The 12,146-nt window shown below is 46.9% G+C and overlaps 1 protein-coding gene and 1 long non-coding RNA gene across 2 annotated transcripts; one reads left to right on the top strand and one right to left on the bottom strand.

The window, feature by feature from the left end:
* Positions 1-2,414: 2,414 nt before the first annotated feature.
* On the bottom strand, positions 2,415-7,304 carry LOC146756596 (uncharacterized). The gene is made up of 2 exons (XR_014937302.1): positions 7,000-7,304; positions 2,415-2,686 (listed from the first exon to the last, which is right to left on the bottom strand). It is a non-coding gene; the product is annotated as an uncharacterized LOC146756596 (long non-coding RNA).
* Positions 7,305-7,549: 245 nt separating this feature from the next.
* Positions 7,550-8,844, top strand: LOC146756595 (uncharacterized). The gene is made up of 4 exons (XM_085524238.1): positions 7,550-7,776; positions 7,958-8,000; positions 8,223-8,773; positions 8,818-8,844. The coding sequence occupies exons 2-4, from the start codon at positions 7,970-7,972 to the stop codon at positions 8,842-8,844; spliced, it is 609 nt and encodes a 202-aa protein (XP_085380364.1). The 5' UTR covers positions 7,550-7,776; positions 7,958-7,969.
* The last annotated feature ends 3,302 nt before the right edge of the window (positions 8,845-12,146 follow it).

Below are 12,146 nucleotides of genomic sequence, written 5' to 3'. Positions count from 1 at the left end.
ATGTTTTGAATTCCTAATTGATGGTTGTCTGAGGCCCTTAAAGCAAACAGAGGCATCAGCATCCTTAGCTTTCAGCAGAGATAAAGGACAAAGCTTATAGCTATCAAGTATGATGAGGGGAAAACCAGAGGCTGCTGTGACCTCTTGACAAGTGTTAACTTAATGAAAAATTCACTATCTGGCTTGAACAAAGCATGCTTAAATTATTTTCAAGACCCGGTTAACTTCTGAGCTTTCCACACAGATGCAGTTTCCCCAGAGTTCTTAGCTTCTCCAAGAAATGTCTTCAGAATTCTCAGATCTTGCAGGGCGCATGAAAGGATGGTAATGCCCAGAGTACGTGCTTCAAATTGAGCAGTCTCTGCTTATAAATAACTACTTTGTTTATTTGTAAGTCGAAATGTTGACTTCTGCTGAGGATAAATTATTTTGTTGTGACTAAGTGCTCTTACTAATTTCAGTTTATCTTTACTGTGTTCAGTAAAATCAATAATATCATTGGTTGCGTGTATACTTCTGCTTCTTGTTCCTTAAGATATAGGTTTACAGTTGGACTTGATGATCTTTGAGGTCTTGTTTCTTACGCCAGACTTAATTGAATAAGGAAGATGGGTATTTCCATGATAGCTCTGTTACATCTAGTTGTTGCTGTCCCTAATTTTCATACTGTTTTTGGAAAACTGAAATGTGTTATCATCTTCTGCTGAGTTCTGACACTGTATAGCTATTTCAGACCAGTTCAGATTTTATTGTCCCAGAGTGCTGGGATGTCTTCAGTGATTATGTGGATGTCCAACTGAAATGTGGTAGCAAGAAGCAATGAAATTAATGTTTAGGATGCTCACTTTTCACTTTTACAGTGGCCTGAAATGGAACATTCCAGATCTGCTATTCTGAAAGTTTTATGGTCCTTAAATATGATGACGGTTACTTTTTTTCCCCCCCTCAATCTTGTAAATTTGATTTTAATAAGGTGGAAAGGTTGTTATGAGTTAATTATATAATTAATAAAAATTAATTCTTATATGATGACAGCCCACTTATTTAAATAGCCACGAAGTGATCCTTCTGATTCCTAGTGAAATGGTGTTTCCCTTCAGAAAGAGAAGAAAACACTATCCCCACCTTAAATATCATCTCACTGTTTCCAGGTCAAGCCCCAAATCCATGCTCTCTTTTGTACAGAGAGCTACAGTGTAGAGGGTAAATGATGGTAGAACCAATAAGCCACTGATAATTGGACTGTGTATTAGTTGCAGCTAATCTGACTGCAGAAATATGACTCGTTTCTGTAGTGTGAAAGATTATGTCTTTTAACGTTTGCTTTATGCATCTGCCCTTGTCTGAGATTGTAATTAGGATATCTTTGATTCCAGAAGGTCCTTATGCATATTTGCTTGGAGCTGCATACTTACAGCAGATAGTGTACTTCTTTCTTAGCTTGGATAGGATAGTGTACCTGTATATTTAGTCTTTTGTGCCTGCAGCCTATGATCTTGAAGATAAGGAGAAACAGAATTGAGTACCTAATATTTGCAGCTGAATTCTCCTCTACCAGTCTTCTGTCTGTGTATACAACTGGTGAGGTTGGGAGTTGACAGGACACGTATTCCAAGCTGCTCTGTAAATATGCCTCATCTGAACCATCACAATTAATATCAAATGTAGGAGCTCATAATTTGAGTGCAAAACAGGAGGATTTTTTCTTCCTTTTCTGGTGTTGAAGTTAAATGTTGCATCATGAGGCTATGCATGTAAACATGCAAGGTCGTATAAACCACTTGAATTTGTAACCCACAACTTGTAGTGGACCATATTCTTTACCATCTAGGCAGGTGGTTTATCTTAGCGTGCTGGAATTGCTCTGAAGAAGTTAGTTTTTGGATTTTGCTGTATGCTATGAAAATTGTTCTGCATATTGTCAGAAAGCATGAAAACCAGAATAGCTTCTGGCTATGTTACTGTGCTTTCCTGACAAAATTCTTCATAGGCTAGTAGTATAGATTATAAGATTATAACTTTCTCTCTGTGCTGGTATTCTGTTTTGGTTTTGTTGGTGTTTTTTTTTGTTTTTTTTTTTCTGTTGTTGTTGTTGTTTGTTTGTTTGTTTGTTTGTTTTGGCCTTCAATGTAAGGGGGAGGAAGGAGAAGGAAGTAGGGGAGATCTTCCCATGACCAGACCTTGCCCTGTAGTTTCAGCCAGTTTAGAGAATTGATACGAAGTTTCAGAAGAGTTACTTATTAGCTACTTTGCATGGTATCTTTTGTAACAGTTCACAAGGTTATATTGCTTTGTCTTAAATAAATAAGTGAAAAAAAAAAGACAAGAAAAATTAAACTGAACCACTTGATTTATTCTTGATTCAGTTTAGCTTATCAGAAAGAAGGAAAATAGAAAAGGATGCTTGAATACAGTTACAGTTTCAAATAATATTTATTTATTAGCTTCATTCTGTAAATATACTGAATAAAATTGTTTTACAATTTTCCCAACAAAATGAACATTATAATTAAATTTTTATATAGGGAAATGAATTACAAACAATTCAATTTATACTTAACAGGAAGTACAGTGCAGCAAGATACAAGAAGGCCAAGTTTCACTGGAGTGTGATGCGTTATGCAAGGAAATGAAACGGAAGGCGTCTGAGGTGGTGTATCCATTTTAGTTATGTTATCTTCATTGCCTTGAGAAAAGTTGGAAAAAACAGGCAGATCGTTATTTTTTCAAGATAGTAATAGCAAGAAATGCAGTGTAACTCAGCGTACAGTTTAATTGCACATTTAATTTTTGGACTATTGAATCTGGCTTATTGCTGAGAATTGCACTACTTGTAGATAGTGTCAACTCACTTGATGAAACACTGTTTTAAGGTAATGCTCTATTACCTCTTTATTTTTAATGTACATTGGAACTGGAGATTTCCTCTTCAGCCAAGAAGTGCTAATCAATGATAATAAAATCATTACTGCTAGTGAGAGCTATAGAAGCACTTCATTTAGGCCTTACTTTTACTTTGAAGGTTAGCAAAGTGTTATCTTGTGTGTTCCTGTCACACAGTATTAGGTGACTGCCACAATTACAGAGAGCTTTCAGCAACTGCATGTGCTTTTCAGCCCATTGTAAACATGGATGCTCTCCAATAATTTTGTTTGAAGTAAAGAAACTGCTGCATAATCTCACCTAAAGAGACAGAATATCCACATTGTTTTTCTAGGCCTTTTATGGAAACATGAGGAAGTGGTGCATGAGCTGGTTAACTTTTATCAACTTAGTAGTATATGTAATATACTGATATATATAATTTAAATATTCAACCCAAAACCTCGTTCTGTAAAAGCTACATCTGTCTGTTTCTGCTCAGAATTTCAGGATTGTCAGGCAAGTTCTAAGACGTACTCTGTAAATCAAATTCTACACCTTTGCAATCAGCTTGAACACCAAGACTCTTGGAATATACTTCTAGAAAAACCAGCAGTAACAAATCATTCTAGTGAAGTGTGGAAGTGAGTTTATTGGGCATGGAGTGCATTGAAGGGGGGTGAATTCATAGAAGTCTGCATCAACAAAGGAGCACATTTCAGTGGGGTGCAGCATCAGCTGCAGTTTCACTTCAGCAGATAATATTTCCTATTTTTTATCTGTACCATTGAATTCAACTGGGAAAATAATCTAATGCATCAAGCAAATGACTACAGGTTCCTGTGAGCATAGGAAGTTCCGCACAAACGTGTGCAGGAATCTTACACAAATATGACAACAGCAGCGTACAAAAGAAGCTACATTCTGTGTTCACTGGCCGATTTCTCTTTTGGAACTGATGTTCTGCCATTAGATGGCAGTGAAATACCAGCAGGGATAGGGCTGCAGTTTTTGCAAACCAAACTTTCCTATTTCAGGTATTCATGACTAAAAAGACCTTTGTGTGTTTTTCTGATGAGACACTCTGACATTATCTAGGTGAAATGAAATTGTTAGTGATATTTCATATATGGTTTAACAATTTAAAAAAAAAAAATAATCTGAAAATCCACAAATGTAACTGCTTGCACAGAGCACGCTCTTTGAGCTGCGGTGTTCTTAAGCACGAGCTGGTGTGCCTTCTGCTTAGTCTTCAACAGCTCTTAAGTTTGTAGGAACAAATTCCATCTGTGCATACCTTACTTAGTTAATTACCATTTTTACTGTGCCAAATGTGATACATAAATATATATATGTACATATATAGACTGATTATTGAGATCAAGATGGTTTTTAACTTCAAGTTGTCAATTGTATCATTACATCTTAGGGCATTCTATTACTCTGAGATCTAATTTTACTAAGGTAGTGTTAAGTGGCTGCAGAGTTGGAGGTCCAAGAAACATGTACAAGCAGCAGATACGCATACACTGACCCAGCACACTGGTACTGCCGTCACTGTAGTGATGCCTGACTGAGGGAATTTCAGAGATAGAGCTGGTGTCTTAATGTTTGATGGCTTTGCTGCATCTATATGCCTTTTTGTGTAATGAAAAATACTATTTGGCACTTTCACTGTCTTCAGGATTTTGTGTCCTGTCAATCACCTGCTTTTTACCTGATGAATCCAAGTTAAACATCTCTTAGCAGCTTCCCCTGGGAAACCGACTTTAAGGGCAGGGGTATAGAACAGAGCTGGCAGCTCTTTAAGGACACCCTTCTGAAAGCACAGTGGCTCTCCATCCCCCTGCAGAAGAAGTCAAGCAGGGAAGGCAGGCAGCTATCATGGATGTGCAAGGACCTGCAGCTTAAACTTGAGGGAAAAGAGGGAAATGTTCAGAAAGTGGAAGCAGTGTTGTATAGCCTGGGAGGAATACAGAGCTGTTGTCCATGTGTGAAGAGACAGGATTAGGAAAGTCAAGGCACAGATGGAGCTGAACTTGGCAAGGGGAGTGAAAGATAACAAGAAGGGCTTCTGCAGGTACATAGGCTGTTCAGTGGATTAGGAATCGGTTGGCTGGATGCAGCCAAAAGGTTATGATCAACGGTTCTGTGTCTGGGTGGAGGCTGGTCGCAAGTGGTGTCCCTTAGGGGTTGGTCTTGAGACAGGTGCTCTTCAACATCTTCATCAATGACAGACAGTGGCATCAAGTGCACCCTCAGCAAGTTTGCAGATGTCACCAAACTGAGTGGTGCTGTCGATACATTGGAAGGAAGGGAAGCCATCCAGAGGGACCTGGACAGGCTGGAGAAGTGGGCCCATGGAAACCTAATGAGGTTCAATAAGGCCAAGTACAGGGTGCTGCACTCGGGTTGGGACGATCCCAGATATTTGTACAAACTGGGGGAAGATCTCTTTGAGAGATGACCTGTGGAGAGGGACTTGGGGGTCCTGGTGAACGAGAAGCTGGACATGAGCCAGCAGTGTGTGCTTGCAGCACAGAAGGCCAACTGTGTACTGGGCTGCATTTAAAAAGGGGTGGCCAGCAAGGAGAGCGAGATGCCCTCTACTTGGCTCTTGTGAGGCCCCATCTGGAGTACTGCATCCAGGCCTGGGGCCACCAGCACAAGAAGGGGGGGGTTAGGATAGATATTAGAAGGAAGTTTTTTACACAGAGGGTGCTGATGTGCTGGAACAGGTTGCCCAGAGAGGTTGTGGTTGTTCCATTCCTGGAGGCATTCAAGGCCAGGCTGGATGTGGCTCTGGGCAGCCTGGTCTGGTGGTTGGTGACCCTACATACAGCAGTGGGGTTGAAACTCCATGGTTATTGTGGTCCTTTTCAACCCAGGCCATTCTGTGATTCAGGACCCAGTCCATCCCATTGTTCTTTATGTATGTTAGGCGTTGCATTCTTTAGTTATTGTAGGATGAAAATAATGCAGGAACTGTGATTCAGATGCATTGTATGTTTATGTTTTAATATTTTCTGTGCCATTCTTTTTCCTTTAAGTTTCTGGCATTTAATTTGCTGTCTTGAATGCTATGTAACAGTTCTGTAGAGTGATCAGTTGCAGTTCCAGGTTTTATTTTTCATAAAACTTTCTGATGGTGAAGCAAATGTAATTGCATTGACAGTTTCCATTACAACAAGAGCAGTAGAACAATATGAGTATGCATTATCCAATATGTCATTTGGTACAAAAGTGGAGATTTCCTTTTGCTCTAGCAGTCAGGGCATATTTAACTACTTGGAATGAAGTGTGTGAGTGTAAATTACATACATATATAAGGATTTACCCATCAGTGTACAGTGTGCTGAATTGAGGACTGAGTTACTGAAAGCTTAGAGTGACTTTATTAAGGAATTTTTCCCTGGTATTAATGAATATATATATTTATATTTTCCCCAGGTTTTATATGTCAGTTGAATTTTCCAGTTAGTCAGAAGTTTAGTTTTATAACATGGTAGCGTCTCTAATGTTCCGTGTTTTTCAAACATGAATTGATAGAGGTTTTTCACAGAATGTTTTAGAATCTGAGTAAGCTCACAGCTCACTTGGTGAAGGTTTTGCTCGCTTTTCTGAGAACTGTTCTATAAATTATGGCTCTGTAAGATAATAGTTTTACCTGCTTTTACAACAGTTACTTATCACTTTGTATGTCTGGACAGATAAAAGAGGCAGAAGCCAAAGCTGTTATTGAAGAGGAGAAACGAAGACAACAGGTATCAAACTTAATTCTTCTTCCCCCCCAACCTCGTTGTGTTAATAAATCACTTGACGCACGTGCAGCCCAATCTGTATACTTTGTATAGTGTTTCTCCCAGTTACTGCTTTCAGCTGTTATGTTGTCCTTAGGTATGTGCCATGGGTGATCTACAGTGGTTAAAAGCAAGTATATTTTCTCTTAACAGTTCTCACATCTGTGGGCAAAATGGTAATCATTTGATGTCGCATTAGAATAACTGTATAATGTATACATATATTTAAATACAAAATACTTCTGATTTTTATCCATCATTTTATAATTCCTTAAATTCACAGAATTACTAAGTAGCCTCTGTAAGGTTGAATTACTGAGTGAAACTTCTTACTTACTCCCCTTCGTGAGAGTGAAGAAACCTAAATTGGTCTCTGTCCTTCAAGTTCTGGTGGGAGTGGGGAATTTTTTTGTAATTGCTGGCTCTGGTGAATGTGTGTTGTCAGCACTGTAATCCAAGAAGCTTCTGTGCCAGCTGCGTGGAAATACTATCACTAATCTTGTTTCAGAAATTAACCGTAAGCTTGGTTGCTGGTGACAGCAAACTCAGGTTTATCATCTGGGCGCTGCAGCCTCAATGCACTCCTTCCAACAGGCTTGTATGCCTGTGACAGAGCACAGACCCCCCCGGTTGTACACCCCCCATCGGACCCCCCCCACATTAGATCCCCCCCCATTGTATCCCCCCCCCCATTGAATCCCCCCGCCCTCCATTGGATCCCCCCGTTGTACCCCCCCCCCTCCCCCACTGAACCCCCCCCATCGGACCCCCACCCCATTAGATCCCCCCCATTGGACCCCCCCCGGTCTATCCCCCCCCTATTGGACCCCGCCGTTCGATCCCCCCCCATCGGACCCCCCCGGTCCCGGTCTGTCCCCACTCACCGCTTCCTCCTACGGGGCTGCCAACACCTCCGCACTTTACGGCGACGCTGTCGCAAAAGCGCCGCACCCCGCTGCGCTTTACGGCGCGCCGCGAACTGCAACTCCCAGTGTCCCCCGCGCTGCGCCGCGTTACGTCTCTCCGGGGACTGCAACTCCCAGCGTCCCCCGCGCGGCGCAGGCGCAGAGCGCGCGGTGTGAAAAAGGCGGGAAGGCGTCGGGCGGGAGCTGAGGTGAAGCAAAATGGCGGCGGGGCCGGGAAGGGCCTTGGGGCGGGATGGGCGCCATTGGGCCTCGTTATAGCGGGATAACGGTGTTATTCTGGGACGTGGAGTGAGAGAGACCGGGCGGCCAGGGGGGATTTGAGGGGAAATAGTGAGGAAATAATGCTCAATGGGCGTGTGTTCCCCTCAGGTGAGCGGCGCCATGGGCAAAAGGAGGAGCAGCCAGGTGACAGGTAATGACTTAAAATGGCCTCAAAATGGCCAAAAAATGGGCTTAAAATGGTCTCAAAATGTCCTCCAATGGGCCTCCAAGCGGTCTCAAAATGGCCACCAAATGGCCTCCAAGCAGCCGCAAAATGGCCTCAAAATGGCCACCAAATGGTCACAAAATGGTTTCCAAAGGGCCTCAAAATGGCCACAAAATGGCGTCCAAGCAGCTGCTGTTCCTCTTGCAGGTGTTGACCCCCATGATGGCCCCAATGTCAAAGTCAGGGCAGGACTGAGGGGAGACAACAAGGGGGGGGACGACTATAGTGGGGACAACAATATGGTGGACAGCAAGGGGGGGGACATCAATGGAGGGGGCACAAATGGAGGGGACACTAATAGAGGGGACACCAATATGGGGGACAGCAATATGGTGGGCAGCAATATGGTGGACAGCAATATGGAGGACACTAATGGGGGGGACACTAATATGGGGGACAGCAAGGGGGGGGACATCAATGGAGGGTATACTAATAGAGGGGACACCAATGAGGGGGGAAACAATGGAGGGGACACCAATATGGCGGACAGCAAGGGGGGGGACATGATTGGATGGGGCACCAATGGGGATGACAACAATAGAGGGGACACCAAGGGGGGGGACACCAATATGGCAAACACCAATATGGCGGACACCAATATGGTGGACACCAATGGAGGGGACAAAAATGGAGGGGACAGGGACACCAAGGGGAGGGACAGCAAGGGAGGGGACACCAGTATGGTGGACACCAATATGGCAGACACTAATGGAGTGGATACCAAGGGGGAGGACATCAATAGAGGGGACACCAAGGGGGGGGATACTAATATGGGGGGCACCGAGGAAGAGGAAACCAATGGAGGGGGCAGCAATATGGGGGACACCAATGAGGGGGAAATCAATGGAGGGGACATCAAGGAGAGGGACAGAAAGGGGGGGACACCAATAGAGGGGGCAGCAATGAGGGGTATGTAAGTGGAGGGGACACTAATATGGGGGACACCAAGGGGGGAGACAGCAATATGGGGGACAGCAATGGGGGAGACATAAATGGGGGGGACACCAATATGGAGGACATCAGTATGGGGGCCATGATTGGAGGCGACGCTCTGGACTCCCCACCCCCCAGCTCCCCACAGCTATGGGGTAAGGAGCACACAGGTTATGGGGGGGGTTGTTCCAGGATGGGATGGATGGCTGCGAGCAGCAGGAAGACCAGAACAGCCCTGATATGGGAGACCTGCAGCCCCATAGTGACCCACAGCCCCATAGCACCCCACAGCTCCCCACAGCCCCATAGTGACACTGATGGGGGCACAGAATGCATTGAGGCCACCAAAGAGCCATTGGAGGGGGAGTGGGCAGCCAAAGCGGAGCCCACTTGTGGGGCAGAGCGTGAGGAGCGCTATGGGGCTGGCACTGTGGGGCTGCCCCACATCTCAGCACCAGAGCACAGTGGGGTGCCAGGGGGGGGACACCAAGCTGCTGCAGGTAATGCCAGAGTACTATGAGAACCCATAGGGAACAGCCCCATAGCACTCCACTGCAACCCACATCGTCCCACTTCACCCCATAGAGCTCCAGTTCACCCCAGTTTACCCCCCATTCCACTCTAGATTGCCCCAATTTACCCCAGTTCACCCCAAATCACTCCAACTTACCCCAGTTCACCCCAGTTCTCTGCCATTCACCCCCAAATCACCCAAATTCATCCCAGTCCCCCCCTAGGTCACCCTCAGATCCCCCAATCCTCCCCAATTTCCCCCCATTCACCCCAATTCATCCCAGTCCCCCTTCAGGTCACTCTCATATCCCCCAGTCCCCCTCAATTTGCCCCCATTCACCCCAAATCATCTCAGTTCCCCCCCCAAGTCACTCTCAGATCCCCCCAGTCCCCCCCAGTTCACCCCATTTCATCCCAGTTCCCCCCAGTTCAGCCCTTGGTGCCCCAGTTCACCCCACTTCCCCCCCATTCACCCCCAAATCATCCCAAGTCACACCAATTCCCCCCCAAGTCACTCTTAGATCCCCCCAATGCCCCCCAATTCACCCCCATTCACCCCAGTCCCCCCCCAAGTCACTCTCATATCCCCCAATCCCCCCCCATTCACCCCCATTCACCCCAGTTCATCCCAGTTCCCCCCAGTTCATCCCCTGTTGCCCCAGTTGCCCCCATTTCACCCCATTTCCCCCCCAGCCCCCCACCCCCTCCCAGCCTGCAGCCCCTCTGTGCCCTGTGGACGCCGATGGGGACCCGGCCTCACCCAGCTGCATCCCCAGGTCGGACCCCCCTCCCCCCACCAGAACCCAGAGCTCATTTTGGGCTTAAAAAGCCCCGGATTGGTGCCATTTTCACCCCCTTTGACCCCCAGGAATGAGGTGGCACCACGTGAGGATGCGTCTACGGTGCTGGGGGGGCTGATCCTCGAGCTGTCCAACCTCAAGTGAGTGCTGGGGGGGGGTTAGGGTTAGGGTACCATTGGCACTTATGGGGTCTCGCTGTCCCCTATGGGGTCTCACTGTCCCCTGTGTGGTCTCACTGTCCCCTGTGGGGTCTCACTATCCCCTATGGGCTCTCATTATCCCCTATGGGGTCTCATTGGTCTCTATGGGGTCTCATTGTCCCTGCAGCCGCCGTGTGATGAGCGCCCATCGTGCCCTATAGGGGTCTCACTATCCCCTATGGGGTCTCACTGTCCCTTATGGGGACTCTCATTGCCCCCTATGGGGTCTCATTGGTCTCTGTGGGGTCTCATTGTTCCCTATGGGGTCTCATTGGTCTCTATGGGGTCTCATTATCCCCTATGGGGTCCCATTATCCTACAGCCGCAGTGTGATGAGCGCCCATCGTGCCCTGGAGTCGCTGCTGCAGCTTCGTCGTGAGCGGAGCCGGGGGGTGAACAACAGCAGGAGGAGGAGGAGGAGGAAGATGGAGGGGGACGAGCCAGGATGAAGCTGCAGCTGTGAGTGGGGCTTTATTGGGGGAAAAAAGCCCATAATGGTGCAATAAACACACGAGTGTGAGCAGGGCTGGAACAACACAACTACACAATAACACAACAACACAACAGGGAACAGCTGCTGAGCTCTGCTCCTGGTGCAAAGTGGGGGTGTAAAGTGGGGGTGTAAAGCTGATGGTGCACAAATGATGGTGCAAAGTGGTGGTGCACAACTGAAGGTGTAAAGTGGTGTAAAGTGATGGTGTAAAGATGATGGTGCACGAGCGGTGGTGCAAAGCTGATGGTGTACAAATGATGGTGCACAAGTGATAGTGCACTAATGATGGTGCACAGTTGGTGCCCAGCTGCTGCCTTCTGTCCCACATTGCGCTCAGCACAGCCTGGGGATGACACAGAGTGCGTTATTAGTAATAGTAATTAGTAATTACGGCCTTAATTAACATCATCACCACCACAACTGCCCCGACACACACAGTACAATATGTGGGGGCCAACCCCATAACCCCTATAGCCCATAACCCCTTATAACCCCCAGAACCCCACAACCCCAAACCCCAATAACCCCATACCCCTATAACCCCATAAATAACCCCATAACCCCATAAATAACCCCATAACTCCATAACCCACAACCCCATCACCTAATAGCCCCTATAACCCCATACCCCATTACCTGCTATCAGTCACCGCCGTCCCCATGTCCCCGTGCTCTCGGTGCATACACAGAGCGATATGACGCCGGGGTGAGCGGGCAGAACCTCCTGGTGTGCGCGTTGTCCCGCGTGGCGCCGCACTGCGGACACACGTAGCGCCGCAGGATGGGGCACAGCACGCGGCCACGCGCGTCCTTCAGAGCGTGGCTGCTCCACACCGCGCGGGACTCCCCGTTACGGCGGCAGAACGGGCAGAACGGGGACGGGAAACGGGGGCGGGCTGATAAGGGGGGGCGGGCCGACAGGGGGCGCTGTGGTGGTGCGATAGTGGGTCGTGATAGTGAGAAGGAGGGGCTTGGTGGTGATAGGGGGGGACATGGTGATAAGGGGGGATGGGGGCATGGGGGGGGTCCTGCTGATAAGGGAAGTCCTGCTGACGCTGTGCTGAGCCGTGGTGACACCGACACACCTGGGGACACACACAGACATGGTGGAACATGGCAAATGGCGACCAGG

Source organism: Coturnix japonica, chromosome 26 (assembly GCF_054131305.1).
Source record: "Coturnix japonica strain WE chromosome 26, WE-NBRP24, whole genome shotgun sequence".
Classification (NCBI taxonomy): domain Eukaryota; kingdom Metazoa; phylum Chordata; class Aves; order Galliformes; family Phasianidae; genus Coturnix; species Coturnix japonica.
Note: the sequence above shows the minus strand (reverse complement) of the source record. Positions and strands in the feature narration are given on the sequence as shown.

What these genes read in the sequence shown, in the direction of transcription:
- LOC146756595 (XM_085524238.1), top strand. Translation starts at nt 7,970, where the DNA reads ATGGGCAAAAGGAGGAGCAGCCAGGTGACAG. An exon ending in GAGGAGCAGCCAGGTGACAG is followed by an intron (nt 8,001 to 8,222) that starts GTAATGACTTAA and finishes TTCCTCTTGCAG; the next exon opens with GTGTTGACCCCCATGATGGC. An exon ending in GTATGGTGGACACCAATATG is followed by an intron (nt 8,774 to 8,817) that starts GCAGACACTAAT and finishes GGACATCAATAG; the next exon opens with AGGGGACACCAAGGGGGGGG.